Source organism: Salmo salar, chromosome ssa23, assembly GCF_905237065.1.
Source record: "Salmo salar chromosome ssa23, Ssal_v3.1, whole genome shotgun sequence".
In the NCBI taxonomy this organism is placed as follows: Eukaryota; Metazoa; Chordata; class Actinopteri; order Salmoniformes; family Salmonidae; genus Salmo; species Salmo salar.
In genome coordinates this window covers 36,064,531-36,079,268 of record NC_059464.1, presented here as the reverse complement: position 1 = coordinate 36,079,268, position 14,738 = coordinate 36,064,531, and the positions used below count along the sequence as shown (strand labels likewise).

At 42.4% G+C, this 14,738-nt stretch overlaps 1 protein-coding gene across 3 annotated transcripts; it reads right to left on the bottom strand.

Moving 5' to 3' along the window:
- Nucleotides 1-2,285: 2,285 nt before the first annotated feature.
- On the bottom strand, nucleotides 2,286-13,304 carry cnot2 (CCR4-NOT transcription complex, subunit 2). 3 transcript variants are annotated; one of them, XM_014169892.2, is made up of 15 exons: nucleotides 13,282-13,304; nucleotides 7,989-8,168; nucleotides 7,599-7,671; nucleotides 7,161-7,308; nucleotides 6,748-6,933; nucleotides 6,516-6,595; nucleotides 6,175-6,300; nucleotides 5,654-5,811; nucleotides 5,251-5,368; nucleotides 4,927-5,083; nucleotides 4,740-4,801; nucleotides 4,614-4,663; nucleotides 4,389-4,489; nucleotides 4,006-4,156; nucleotides 2,286-3,675 (listed from the first exon to the last, which is right to left on the bottom strand). In XM_014169892.2, the coding sequence occupies exons 2-15, from the start codon at nucleotides 8,154-8,156 to the stop codon at nucleotides 3,589-3,591; spliced, it is 1,665 nt and encodes a 554-aa protein (XP_014025367.1). In that variant the 5' UTR covers nucleotides 8,157-8,168; nucleotides 13,282-13,304; the 3' UTR covers nucleotides 2,286-3,588. The 3 variants fall into 3 exon arrangements, with proteins under 3 accessions (XP_014025367.1, XP_014025368.1, XP_014025365.1); XM_014169893.2 differs by lacking the exon at nucleotides 13,282-13,304 and adding an exon at nucleotides 9,240-9,342 and having other exon boundaries at nucleotides 4,012-4,156; nucleotides 5,654-5,778; nucleotides 8,046-8,168; XM_014169890.2 differs by lacking the exon at nucleotides 13,282-13,304 and adding an exon at nucleotides 8,936-9,215.
- Between the last annotated feature and the right edge of the window lie 1,434 nt (nucleotides 13,305-14,738).

Here is a 14,738-nt window from a genome sequence, read left to right as displayed (position 1 = left end):
CATGATCGCAGTGTTGGAAAAAGTACCCAAACATTATACTTTAGTAAAAATACCTTAATAGAAAACGACTCGAGTGAAAGTCACCAAGTAAAATACTACTTGAATAATAGTCTAAAAGTATTTGGTTTTAAATATACTTCAGTATCAAAAGTAAAATTAGGAATAATTTCTAATTCCTTATATTAAGCAAACCAGACGGCACCATTTTCTTGTTTTAGTTTACGGATAGTCGGACACACTCCAACACTCAGACATCGTTTACAAACGAAGCATGTGTGTATAGTGAGTCCGCCAGATCAGAGGCAGTAGGGATAACCAGGGATGTTCTCTTGATAAGTGCGGGAATTGGACAATTTTCCTGTATTGAGTAAAAAGTAGGTTATTTTCTTTAGGAATGTATTGAAGTAAAGGTATTAAAAAATATAAATAGTAAAGTACAGATACCCAAAAAAACAACTTACAGTAAGTAGTACTTTAAAGTATTTTTACTTAAATACTTTACACCACTGATGATAGCTGAAAACACAGGGCTGTAGACCATAAGTGCACATTGAATAGAGAAATGTAGGCAAGGTTGATCCCTCAGGCTTTGTTTTTGGTTCAACGACATGCCTACAAGTGTCTGTCCACCTTGATTATTTGATCTGAACTACATGCACAAAATTATGCTTTGATTCTATTATTGAATGAAGATGAGTTATTAAGAGAGAAAAAACTATGTTGATGAAATGGTAGCTATAAGTGATAGCTAAAATCTAAGGGACCAGTTCTGAGTGTCTTTTGACCAATCAGACTAGCTCTGAAAAAGATCTGATGTTAAAAGATCTAATGTGATTGGTCAAGAAAACATTTGGTGGAGAGAAACAAAACAGAATTCAGCTGCCTGTGTAAACGCAGCCATTGAGAGTGACAGGGTTGGGGTCAGTAAGGACTTTTGGGGAGAACTGTGACCCTAATCCTAACTGTAGAAGAGAGAAGTAGGTCAATGGATTGGTTTGATACCCAGGTTGGTTCATTTCAGCCATCAGCTTGGCATCCTAATTCCAATGTCTTGATTATGTTGATTAACCTGTAGTTAATCCAAGGCATTTGTGTTTAATAACCATGATTAGTGTATTGTATACTTACAGATACAATGTCATGGTAATAAAAGAGATTTCTAAAGAAATGCATTGTGTGTTTACTAATCTCTCACGGATACACTGCATCTGACCAAATTACACAAGATTTTAGTTCTGGGTTAACTAAGGTTGTGTTTACTTGTATAAGTCCTCATTCGGCACAGGCACTAATCACAAACCAATTATGACTTCAAGAAATATCCTCTATTTTGTGATTATCACATCTCTGTTCAAGAGTGATCTATTATCAGCCTAGACCTGTATTAGTCCTACCTATTCCAACCCTACTCCTTCCTTCCACACCACTGGCCCAGAGATGGTCCTGTCTGTATCAGCAGGTCAGTAATACAATGGTTATACACAGATACAACTCCGAGGACCATTGGAAGTTGGAAATTGTTTCGTATAGACTGAGTGGACAGAATATTAGGAACACTTGCCATGACAGGCTGACCAGGTGAATCCGGGTGAAAGCTTTGATCTTGGCAGGTAGTCTAGTGGTTAGAGCATTGGGCCAGTAGCTCCAAGGTTGCTGGTTTGTATTGCTGAGCTGACGAGGCTCTGTCGATGTGCCCTTGAGCAAGGCAGTCAACCCTAATTGCTCCTGTAAGTCGCTCTGGATAAGACCGTCTGCTAAATGATGTAAATGTTAATGTCACTTGTTAAATCCACTTCAATCAGTATTGATGAAGGGGAGGAGACAGGATAAAGCAGGATTGTTAAGCCTTTAGATATGGACTGTGTGCGCCATTCAGAGGGTGAATGGACAAAACAAAATATTTGAGTGCCTTTGAATGGGGTATGGTAGGTGCCAGGCGCACAGGTTTGAATGTGTCAAAAACTGCATCGCTGCCGGGTTTTTCACACTCAACAGTTTGCCGTGTGTATCAAGAATGGTCCACCACCCAAAAGACTTCCAGCCATCTTGACACAACTGTGGGACGCATTGGATATGGGCCAGCTTCCCTGTGGAATGCTTTCGACACCTTGCAGAATCCATGCCCCAACGAATTGAGGCTGTTCTGAGGGCAAAAGGGGGGTGCAACTCAATATTAGAAAGGTGTTCTTAATGTGTTGTACACTCAGTGTAAATTCAGTGTCAAATGTGTTTGGTTCTCATTAAGAATGCCCCCCCCTCTTCCCTCAGAAACCAGACAACAGTAGTTCAGGAAAGCCTTTTTTGCTTTATTAAAAAGAAGCTTTGAACGTCAGAAAATACAAGATTGGTCTGTATGATTTTTTCCCCTTCAAATTATTATTCATTTTTCCTTTTCTTATGAAAGGCTGCTGTTTAAACAGCTTTGAGTGAAATGTGTCCATCTGTCCTCTTGCTTTGGACTTTGGGGGTGGATGTCCTTGTTTTTCCTGAGAATCAGGCCTTTCCTTGTTTGTCTTTTTAATTTGTATTTCTTCGTAAGTGCCCACAGTGCCGAGTATGATGCCCTGTCCAGCAGATCCAGAAATGTCCTGTTTTATCTACATATTGTACTCCATGCTGACCTCCTAAAGATGAGGTACAAGGCAGGGCAATTTTTTCCTCCAAAATAGATGCCATATATATATATATATGTATACACATACATATATATACACATTCGTACATATATATCTTTATTCATGTGATGTTCAAAATGTTTTAAAAAAAATGTACACGTTTACAAAATCGTAACAAAGACTGGAAAGTGTTTCGCTCGCTCTGGAACAATGAAGCTGGGTAGGTAATCTAACAACACTTCACTAAAACGGTCTCTGATTTGTATATTGAAGCCAGACAGAAAATACCAGTCAAAAGGAAGGAAAGAACGGGATGTGGAGAAGAAAAGAGGGAATGCACAAGAGGAGAGATGGAGAGAAAGAAGTGGAGAGAGATGTGTAGACAGGCTACTTATCTTTCCAAAACACAACATGAGGGAGTGTTTTCACATAAAAAAAAAAAAGCACAAACAATCTTTGTGTTCTTTTATTACTAAATAATGCAACAATGAACATTGCACTTCTTCCGCCCTTTCGTTCTCACGTGTGGGATGGTACTTGTTGGCTTAGCCTTCCCCACCTTTCTCTGTTCTTAACACTTGGGGGGGGGGGTGGGGGGGGGATGAGGCATAACCCTTGTTCTGTCACTGTAAAGTGTGTCGGTATTGTCCGTTTTCCTACCTTGGACCAAACAGGCTTCTGATTCAGAGACGTAAACAAAACACAGACCCTGGTCAAAAACAAAACAAAAACGATGAAACGAAAGGAATAAAAACAGAACAAGTGGAGGTGTTTGGGCAGCACATAATTTGGGAAAGGCAGGGCTCAATTTTCCCCACCCTTACGCGGTGGTGAGCGCCTCCTCTGAAGTCATTTTAGCCAGATCCTCAAGGAATAAAAACCAGGATGGATGTCTGGGCCGCAGCACACCATCCTCTTCAGGCTGGGAGGGAGGGGTGCAGGGACAGCGTTCCCCCTGGGACTGTACGGGGCCTCAGAAGGCCTGCTGAGCTGGGTTGTAGTTGAAGGTAGATGGGACGTGGGGCCTCTCTTCTAGCTTTTCGTACTCCAGGTGGAACTCCTGGAGGGATAGAGAACACATAATCAGCAATGGAGACGGAAGATTCCTGTTGAGTTTATATTGCCTGAGTGAGAATACTGATCATCAATATCAAGAGCTGAAAACTCAGAGTGACAGACATCACCAGTAACAGAGATACAAAAAGTCTATCTTGAATCAACGTTAAACACGTACAAGTTCCCCCAAAAAATAAAATAGGATGTCAAGCACGTAACTCCAACAAAGGAGATTCACAACTCAAAACATACATGTAAATGAAAATAGCACACACAGCACTTTCTCTTCATGTTAAGTGTATTGATTGAGGGTAGCAGATACTAAAGCCAATACCTTTACCTTGGCTACCTTCCTCCAGTTAAGACAATCAAAGAAGTAGTAGGTCCCCCTCTCATAGGTGTTGGTCTTTAGTGTGGGCTCCATGCCCGGCGCCCGCGTGATCCACACCCGCTCCTCTTTGTGGTACCGCCAATCCCGGTTAAAGCTGCACCAACACCAGACAGGCAGGAGAGAGAGATGCCATTAACGCACAGTGAGTAAAGAAAAAGGCACAAATAACTCCTTGATAACAACATATAGAAACCGAAAAGGTGATCCTGGGAATTAAGGTGTGCTAATAAATCTTAGTCTTATTTAGATAAGATCCATGTTCAAAGACACCTCTCTCAAGGGTGCCTACGTGAAAGTGCTTTCAGTAGTGATAGTACAGCACTTACAGCTCTACTGCTGCCAGGAGCTGTAGCAGGTCTCCTCCGTTCATGTAGTACAGATAGAACAGCAGGTCTTCACCGTACCGCGCCAGTTTAATAGCTGCCAGCTGAGGAAGAGGAGAGATGGCTTTATCAACACCATCATTTGGTTTATCCAATTATGACATTGTGCTTTCTTCCAGAGTATAAGATCAATAGCACTTGAAAGGGGACTACTGATTTATCACCTACCTTGTCCCTTATGTGGATGTTGGTTAAGTACTCAGAGGGGACGTGGAAGTCTGAAAGATAGGAGGCACCAGGGTCACCAACAGGCTTAGTGTGGGGTATGTGTGTGTGGTCAGGGTAATGTCTTACCAATGTCTTGAGGTCGACATGGTGCTGATGCCCAGGGGGAAGCAAACTTGGGGTACAGGTTTCTGTCAGGAGAGGAGGGGACATGTTACTATCAACAGACTTAAGATGAATAAAAACATCTAACAAAACATTGATTTTGACTTCTGTAGCCATTCAACCTTATGTTCAGACAGAGCAACCATCTTACTCTGGAGAGTTGAGGTTGAGTCCAAGCGTTGTGAGGTCACTCCCCAGTGCCAAGTGCACCATGCCCGGGTCCGTCTCCGCTGCTCGGATAAAAGTCAGCAAGCCAATCATTCCAAACTGGTCCGTCACCATTCCCCCAGGAATGTTCGTCACCCGCCCTACAGATGTGGGAAAATCCACAGTGAGGGAAAATAATAACCAAGTAGAGCTTTCCCTACAGCTAATGCAAATGTGGACCATACCAACGGTCATGCAGGAACCATGTCAAAACCCACTGAGGTACCCAGGTCGAGACCGAGAGGTGTGATTGGTTGAACAGGCTCACCATCAGGTAACACCTGGATCCCTTTCTTCTGGCTGTTGTTCTGTGCTGAGCTCGTCTTGTCTCCGGGGAACTTAGGACCGTCTGCACTGGACGTGCTCTTGCCAGTAGAGTTTAGGTTCTGTACAAAGCAAAAAAACAAATGAATAATTCTCATTTTTATTACATCTATAAGCCACATGACATCATGGAACATTGCTTTGAATATAGGATGTCCACTCTACTAATTCTATGGTGAAAGACTTGAATATGCAGTAGTTGTTGTTGCTCAACATAAGGAGTCCTTGTATGGTTGCCTGTCCATTTCAGCTTTATCCATGTTTGGCATGCCAACGGCCAATGAAAACAGACTGACAACCAGGCTAAAGACAGCCTGTCTGTCTGTCTGTCTGTCTGTCTGACTCACTGTTTTGCTGTCATCGTTGCTCAACGTGGGGTCCTTGTAGTTGGGACCAGGCAGTGCAGGGAAGTCCTCGTTGTGGATGGAGAAATCCTGCGTCGGCTCGTTCGATGGCTTCGTCACCATGCCAACTGATGAGGTCATGAGATGAAGAGAAGAGGCTTCTTAAATAAATCACCACAATGAGAAAAAAGTTTAGCCTTGGGTTATATATACACACACACCATTGGAGAAGGCCTTCTCCCTTTCTTCATCACAATTTGCCACAGTTTATATTTGAAGAGAGACTGAAGTGGGCTGAGTATTTACACTGAGAATGTGTCTAGCAGTGCTGACTGGCCCACAGTAATATGACGAGTCAGTGATGCTTTGACATGTGCACTGCCAAGTTGCCTTTGCATCCAAGCCAAGTGCATTACAATGAACCCTTCTTTCTAGTGCACTACACTGAGCCCTTACAATGGGTAGCCCTCCTAGTCTAGTCCAGTATTATAAACCCTTACTAGTGCACTATACAGAGTTCTTACCATAGGGGGCCCTTCCAGCTAGTGGGTTAAGTAGTGGCGTTGGGTTTGCGCTTCCTTCCCTCCGACTCCTGTCTGCTAACGCAGGGAAGTCAGACAGGTCTAGCCCCGTCACGTTTTCACTGCCGTCTGTGAGGGGCAGGTTAAAGACTTGTAAGAAAGTAAAATGGTGTTACTCTTCATGCTGACAGCGTCTTATAGTGTGTGAATGGATAGGTAAAGTGGATGTTGTAAAAACATGATGACATAAAGCCTACAGGTAAACTGGGCTGAATGTGATGTATCATTGGATGGCCAAACTGAGCATCAGATAGATGGTTATTTTGAAGAGACACACTACTAACCTGTGCCATTGAAGATGTTGCTTGATAACGAGTTGTTCATCCCAAACGCCTGGTTCCGGTTCATCCCAAATCCCGACATGCTACAGAAATACAGAGGAGAACTTTAGCCTCCAACTGGATCATCTTCATATTCAATCATCACAAAAAACTATTGATGATTTAGACATTTAAACAGAGAGTTGAGAACAGCAGATCTTTCAGTTTTATTGCCAGCCAGACCGTGTGACTGTACCTGTTGATGGTGAAGGGCTGCCGTGCAGGCTGCTGTTTGGGCATACAGATAATGCTGGGGGGGCTGCGGTTGGGGCTGCCCAGCCCTGAGCTGCCCATGCTGTTGGTCCTGCCGCTGCCCATCCCGATGCCCTGGCCCACCTGGGAGTGGTTCAGCATGTTCCTCGAGTTCATCGGCAGGATCCCCCTGTGGAGGAGACATCACGGGTTAGAGTTAGACAAATGGGTGAACAGAATGGCTTGATATGAAGCCAGGTGATTATTTGACTAATAATGTCCTGTCCTGCTCTGGAACTACTGAACAGCTAACTAACTAACAGCAGAATGATGATTCCATGGCATTTAAAGACATTGGCTTATGTGGTCTCTCGGTCTCAAGAATCTCTCTCTCCAGCATCTCCATCTTACACACACCTGCTTGGCGAGGGTGGGGTATGGAGGGACATGGTGGGTACCCCAGTGGTGGGGGTGATATGGCTCGGTAGCGGAGTGCCTTGTGTTAAGCTGCGGTTTAACTGAGGCGTGTTGTTGCCCATGCCCCTTATCGAGAAGCCTAGTGCACCTGCAACAGGACAAATACAAACAGTCAACATGGGACTCTTATCAAATTCCAAAGTGACCAAAATATTGCATAGCGATATTTTGAGATCAACAAGAAGTGTTGAAGTCTGTTTTGAATTGGGTATATTTAAATTGGGTACATTTACAGGGTAATTATTCTAAATTGATCAAATAACTCCAGGTGTGACTTGACTACAAAATTGTTACAGACCAAAATGTATTACAGCCTTAGTAGAAAAGACCCTGAAAACCACGGACAGAAATGTAAGTGAACAGATGCAGCCAGCTTACTCTGTGGGCCATATAAACTGGCCCCAAGCTGGGACAGTTGACCTGATGACGACGGTGAGGGAGACGAGAGCATCTAGCAGGACAAGGAGAGAGATAAACCACAAAGTGAGAGGGAAGGACTGGAAACAAGAATACCAACAGATGACAATACCTTTATCAATAACACATAATTGCACATTAGGGCAGTTCGTATATCATTATTTACAAATCACATTACATTGGAATTACACTGTAATTGGGGTATTCAATTTAAAGGATAATAATAACAACAACAACATCAATGCTAAGGCAAGTCATATAGGATGATGGAGTAGCCTAAATCTCCCTAAATATGAAAAATAACCATAAACAGATTTACATTATCGAAGGACGTGAAAACAATTGACTTACTTCAAGTTCAAAGGGTGCTGTAGTAGGGATGTGCGATCGAGCAGACAGAGCACTTACGTCTTTGTCCGACCGATGTGGGTACATGGACGGCTGGCTGTAGTACATGTTCTCATCAGGGTAGTCACTTTCCACCCCCTCTACAAACTTCTTTCTCGTAGCACTGAACATGCCGTTTGTCACCTGCAGAGAGTGGGAAGAAGTTTAGGTTTAAATATCTCAATTACTCAACAGTCCATAGAAATTGAGACTGTCGACCAGCATGTCTGGATCCACTGTCCACACTGTTCATATCAGATTTAAAAAACGATCGTGGACAGGAGAGAAACACACAAGCCACACAGTAGTGTTAGTCCTATGACTATGGTCTACTACACTTTCAGTTTGACATCACATCTCACTACTAGACAACACGCCCACACCTTGCGCAATGTGTGCATACCAATGCTTGACTTGGAATTAAATAGGTTCCAGTACTCATTTTGGGTGCCGGTACTGTTTATATTTAGGTGCAGGAGCTCCACAATAGTTTTGAGGTAATATACTACCGTATAAGACGAACAGGAGCTCAAGCAGTAGACAATCTGAGGTGCTGGTTACTCAGCTCCACTGAGCTCCTGCCCAAGTCAAGTACTGGTGCATACAGTGTGCCTTACAAAACTCATTTACAATCGCGTGTATAGTGTTGTTGATTTTCCACTCACTGTTATCATGCTGGTGTGTGAAAATGCATTGGTCAACATACAAAAACTGTGTCCATCCCTGCAACCTTGCCTCAGAACAATTCAACAAGCTTCTGCTCAGGTGACACTATGAGGTTCAGTTATTATTCTCTACACCAAACTTTCCGTAAAGCATTTTGTAGCTAACGTTAACTAACAATACAGCGCGAGTCTGATTAGTTATAATAACAGTTAGTTCAACAACAAGCATCACTAGACTAACGTTACCTAGCTAAATCCCTCCAATTCAACAACCCTTGTCAGGCAGTCTGCTTGCCTATAGGTAGCGATGTGCAGGTTGGGCCTGTTGTGTCTCCTATCCAGTTCCCAGTACCTTTCGGTCTCAATTTACGCTAGGAGCCACAGACAAAAACAGAGCGCAGAAGACTTTTCGAATTCAAATCTGCCAACCCGGTCCAAAACACACCAAACCGAATGACAAGGACAACAAAGATGAATGTGTTGTGATGTGACGATTCGAGTCGGACCAAACGGGTTTATATTTGAGGGAAAAATACTGTAAAAACCTCACCGCATTAATTTCCCTTCTCCTTGTAGCTAGATCCAAGATGGCTGCGTATTCAGTATTCCACAATCGAGAATCCTGGGTGAATAGCCTTTGCCCTCTGACCTCTCTACAACCTCCTAACTATTTCCGCACACAAATTATGAACGTTCTTCTTCTGTGGGTCCAAAGTGGCTTATACACTACAGGATGTATTTGAATTGTCTGCAGTATTATTTTCTAGTTACATATATTGTTGGGTGAGCTCACTATCGGTAGAACATTATCAGTGGGTAACAAACTCAGTAGGTAAACAAATAAAAAAATGAAAATAAGACACTCTCATTTATATTATTTTGAGAACATAGAGGCAATTAACACAGGCATAAGTGATATGACATCACGGTAGTAGCCTATACATCAGGGATAATCAACTAGATTCAGCCGCGGGCCGATTTTTTATTGAGTGGATGGTCAGGGGGCTAGTGGTGCACGACTCCGCGATTTTTGGAATCGACTTCGACTCCTGTGGATGGAGTTGAAAGGAGTCGACTCTTGCTCAAAACGCGCTGAAACGGATGCGAACACACGTACATACAACCTCATTATTACGGAGTCCTACTAGGAAGACTACATTTACGTTCTAGAGGACTGTCATGAGCATGATGCTGCCCATTTGCTCATCAATTTAGTCTTTAAAAAGCCTGTTTTGTTTGAATGTAGAAGGTGATGTGTAGGAACTAGACTATTTCATTGATATTTCTGCTGTGTGCAGCCTTGACCGATCCCATGGGATGATGTGTTGCACTCTACGATTTGCCATATTATAGCCCTATTCCGACGGGTATTACTAAAGAGGTTGGTTTTGTAATTATTATTCAAGTATGTGCATTATTTATTCCAGAGGACGATTCACACAGGATTCGTTTTTTCAAAACTGTAATTCATTCAAAGGTTTGGGGTCACTTAGAAATGTCCTTGTTTTCCATGAAAACATACATGAAATGAGTTGCAAAATTAATAGGAAATATGGTCAAGACGTTGACAAGGTTATAAATAATGATTTTTAATTTAAATAATAATTGTGTCCTTCAAACTTTGCTTTCATCAAAGAATCCTCCATTTGCAGCAACTACAGCCTTGCAGTCCTTTGTCATTCTAGTTGTCAGTTTGTTGAGGTAATCTGAAGAGATTTCACCCCATGCTTCCTGAAGCACCTCCCACAAATTGGATTGGCTTGATGGGCACTTCTTATGTACCATATGGTCAAGCTGCTCCCACAACAGCTAAATAGGGTTGAGATCTTGTGACTGTGCTGGCCACTCCATTATAGACAGAATACCAGCTGACTGCTTCTTCCCTAAATAGTTATTGCAAAGTTTGGAGCTGTGCTTTGGGTCATTGTCCTGTTGTAGGAGGAAATTGGCTCCAATTAAGCACCGTCCACAGGGTATGTCATGGCGTTGCAAAATGGAGTGATAGTGTTCCGTCTTCAAGATCCCTTCTACCCTGTACAAATCTCCCACTTTACCACAACCAAAGACCCCCAAACAATCACATTGCCTCTGTAACAGTATAGCTTCCGTCCCTCTCCTCGCCCCAACCTGGGCTTGAACCAGGGACCCTCTACACACATCAACAACTGACACCCACGAAGCATCGTTACCCATCGCGGCACAAAAGCCACGGCCCTTGCAGAGCAAGGGGAACAACTACTTCACGGTCTCAGAGCGAGTGACATCACCGATTGAAACGCTATTAGCGCGCACCACCGCTAACTAGCTAGCCATTTCACATCGGTTACACCTCCACCATGCTTGACAGATGGCGTCAAACCCTCTTCCGCATCTTTTCATTTTTCTGCATCTCACGAATGTTTTTCTTTGTCATCCGAACACCTCAAACTTAGATTTGTCTGTCCATAACACTTTTCCCCAATCTTCCTCTGTCTGGTGTCTGTGTTGTTTTGCCCATCTTAAACTTTTATTTTTATTGGCCAGTCTGAGATATGGCTTTTTCTTTGCAACTCTGCCTAGGCCAGCATCCCGGAGTCGCCTCTTCACTGTTGATGTTGAGGCTGGTGTTTGCGGGTACTATTTCATGAAGCTACCAGTTGAGGACTTGTGAGGCATCTGTTTCTCAAACTAGACACTCTAATGTACTTGCCCTCTTGCTCAGTTGTGTATCGGGGCCTCCCACTCCTTCTATTCTGGTTAGAGCCAGTTTGCGCTGTTCTGTGGAGGGAGTAGTACACAGCGTTGTACGAGATCTTCAGTGTCTTGCCAATTTCTCACATGGAATAGCCTTCATTTCTCAGAACAAGAATAGACTGACGAGTTTCAGAAGAAAGTGCTTTGTTTCTGGCCATTTTGAGCCTGTAATCGAACCCACAAATGCTGATGCTCCAGATACTCAACTGGTCTAAAGAAGGCTAGTTTTATTGCTTCTTTAAATCAGCACAACAGTTTTCAGCTGTGCTAACATAATTGCAAAAGGGTTTTCTAATGATCAATAAGCCCTTTAAAATTATAAACCTGGATTAGCTAACACCACGTGCCTTTGGAACACAGGAGTGATGGTAGCTGATAATGGGCCTCTGTACGCCTATGTAGATATTCCATTAAAAATCAGCCGTTTCCAGCTACAATAGTCATTTACAACATTAACCATGTCTACACTGTATTTCTGATCAATTTGATGTTATTTTAATGGACCAAAAATGTGCTTTTCTTTAAAAAACAAGGACATTTCTAAGTGACCTCAAACTGTTGAAAGGTAGTGTATGTCTAGACGGTAACAGGCTACACTGATAACTCGTGCTTGGCTGCCAAATGTATAGGTCTCCCCATAATACTTAAGTTGATGAAGTATGATCCTAATCATTATTTTAATGATCTATGGTAGACTTCCTTCCTAATAACAATGCCCCCCCCATCCTGCTGATTTGAGCTGCTGGACCGTATTTGCACTTGACTCTGTCTATGGATGAGAAAGTGAACTTGCATTTCCAAAAAGTTTAGCGGGGATACTGATTTGCAATCTATTGCCCAGGACATGGCTCTCCAACCCTGTTCGCGGAGAGCTAACCATCCTGTAGATTCACACTCCAATCCTAATCTAGCGTGTCTGATTCCGCAATTAGCTGGTTGATAAACTGGGGTTGGAGCAAAACCCTACAGGGAGGTAGCTCTCCAGGAACAGGGTTGGAGAGCCCTAACCTAGGACACCAACAGCAAGCCATGATTTTATTAAATAATCCATAGGCACAATACTTTTTATTGCACATTTAGGCCCAATTAAACTGATGCATTTGGCAATGTTCAACTTCAATTCACTGACACTAAGAATAGCTTAACCATACTCATTGATATTTTTATATATACTTGAATATTTACGAGGCATCACTACATTGCTACAGATTACCAAGATGCCTATGCCCACGGTTCTGACTGTCTGCCTGCTCTGATCCTCTCTCTCTCATGGTTGCCCTTGCGGTCTCGCCTGCTCCTCTTTCTCATTGCTATGAAAAACGCTAGTGTGTGTTTGGTCTTCGGTCTGTTGTGTGTATAATAGCTCAGCCTACTCGTTAATAGCCCCTATGTTAGAGACGATTTGGACATATTTGTATAAAAGACAGAACATACAGAGCTCCATGTACGTTTGTGTAAATATATTAAATATGAATGTATATGATGAAATATTAGGTACGTACCTTTATGATTTATATTTACCTGATTGAGATATATTCATTTGTTATTAGTGTAACTTAGTTTTTGGCCCCCCCTCTTGCCCATTCATTGTACTGTGGTAAGTGTGTTAGGATAAAGGCAGGAAGTTGGGCCTTCGGGGGGAGGAGTCCTAGCTAGACGCGGGAGTGGTATAGTTTTTTGACCATACAGACAGGTCATATTATGTATTTTCCATGTCAAGTAATCTATGCTTTAAGATGATTGGATAATCATTTCTTTTTTAGATATAAGAAAAATAAACACATTTGCGCTTCCATACTATGCATAATCAAACGACCTCATTGAACAGGGCAGATCATTCATTCGCAGTGGTTACTCACAGTTGGCGAATTCTAGGAGTTCAAGTCCTTCCAAGCGAGCTGTCCTTGTGGCCCAAATGCAATGACAAATAGAATAATATCCAGCGTGTGTCCGTACCGGAGCTTTCCTTCCGATAGTAATCCTTCACGGAGTCTTTTGACTTGATTGTAGTGGTTTCCTTTCCTCTTTACCATAGCCACTGCCCTAGCCTGAATGTGGACCGTATGCGTACGAAACAACCCCGCTTTCAGGCTAGGGCAGTGGCTATGGTAAAGAGGAAAGGAAACCACTACAATCAAGTCAAAAGACTCCGTGAAGGATTACTATCGGAAGGAAAGCTCCGGTACGGATACACGCTGGATATTCTTATATTTGTCATTGCATTCGGGCCACAACAAGGACAGCTCGCTTGGAAGGACTTGAACTAGAATTAGCCAGCTGTGAGTAACCGCTGCCCAGTTCAATGCGATCGTTTGATCGTGCATATTATGGAAGGTCAAATACGGAGGTAAAGACAGTTTCAGGTTGGATATTCGACGGGTATTCGCCTGTAGTTTTCCTTACGTCCACCAACAGCAGTTAGGGACCGTCAATATAGTGACAAATCAAATGTTTCAAATTTCAATAGCTCTTTAACCATTACTCCTAACACTTTCAAACTGGTATTAGCTAACCCGATGGCATAGACAAACATTCGTTTGTCCATTTTCATCTCACATGGTTTTACATGCATTTTTCAAAATGTAACATTTCAATAGTTCCTTGGTTATGTGACCTAGTGACTTCAAACAAGGTTCAGAATGTCAACTCAGTGGGCCTACACATTGCACACCCTTTAGTTTGTTCATTTTCATCTCACAAGATTTTCAAATAATTTTTGAAAATGTAGAATTTCAATAGCTTCTTTGTCATGTGACCTAATGTCCGCTGACCATCCTTCTATATTGCACACTCTTGTTTGTGTACTGTAAAATCACGCGGTGTAACATACATTTTTCATAGTTTCACATTTGCAATAGCTCCTTGGTCATGTCAATTTTTTATAGATTTTTTTTATTTCACCTTTATTTAACCAGGTAGGCTAGTTGAGAACAAGTTCTCATTTACAACTGCAACCTGGCCAAGATAAAGCAAAGCAGTACGACACAAACAACACAGAGTTACACATGGAATAAACAAACGTACAGTCAATAACACAATAGAGAAAAAAAAGAAAGTATATATACAGTGTGTGCAAAAGGCGTGAGGAGGTAAGGCAATAAATAGGCCATAGTAGCGAGGTAATTACAATTTAGCAGATTAACACTGGAGTGATAGATGAGCAGATGATGATGTACAAGTAGTGATACTGGTGTGCAAAAGAGCAGAAAAGTAAATAAAAACAATATGGGGATGAGGTAGGTAGATTGGGTGGGTTTTTTAATTACACACCTAAGAAGCATGCAGTGGATATACACCCATATTGTATAACCTCTAG

Bases quoted from the DNA above. Each gene is read 5' to 3' on its own strand.
- cnot2 (XM_014169892.2), bottom strand. From the start codon at position 8,156: ATGTTCAGTGCTACGAGAAAGAAGTTTGTAGAGGGGGTGGAAAGTGAC. The intron at 6,934-7,160 runs GTGTGTGTAAGA...TCTCCTCCACAG, and splicing joins ACCCCACCCTCGCCAAGCAG to GGGGATCCTGCCGATGAACT. The intron at 4,802-4,926 runs GTAAGATGGTTG...CTCTCCTGACAG, and splicing joins CTCAACCTCAACTCTCCAGA to AAACCTGTACCCCAAGTTTG.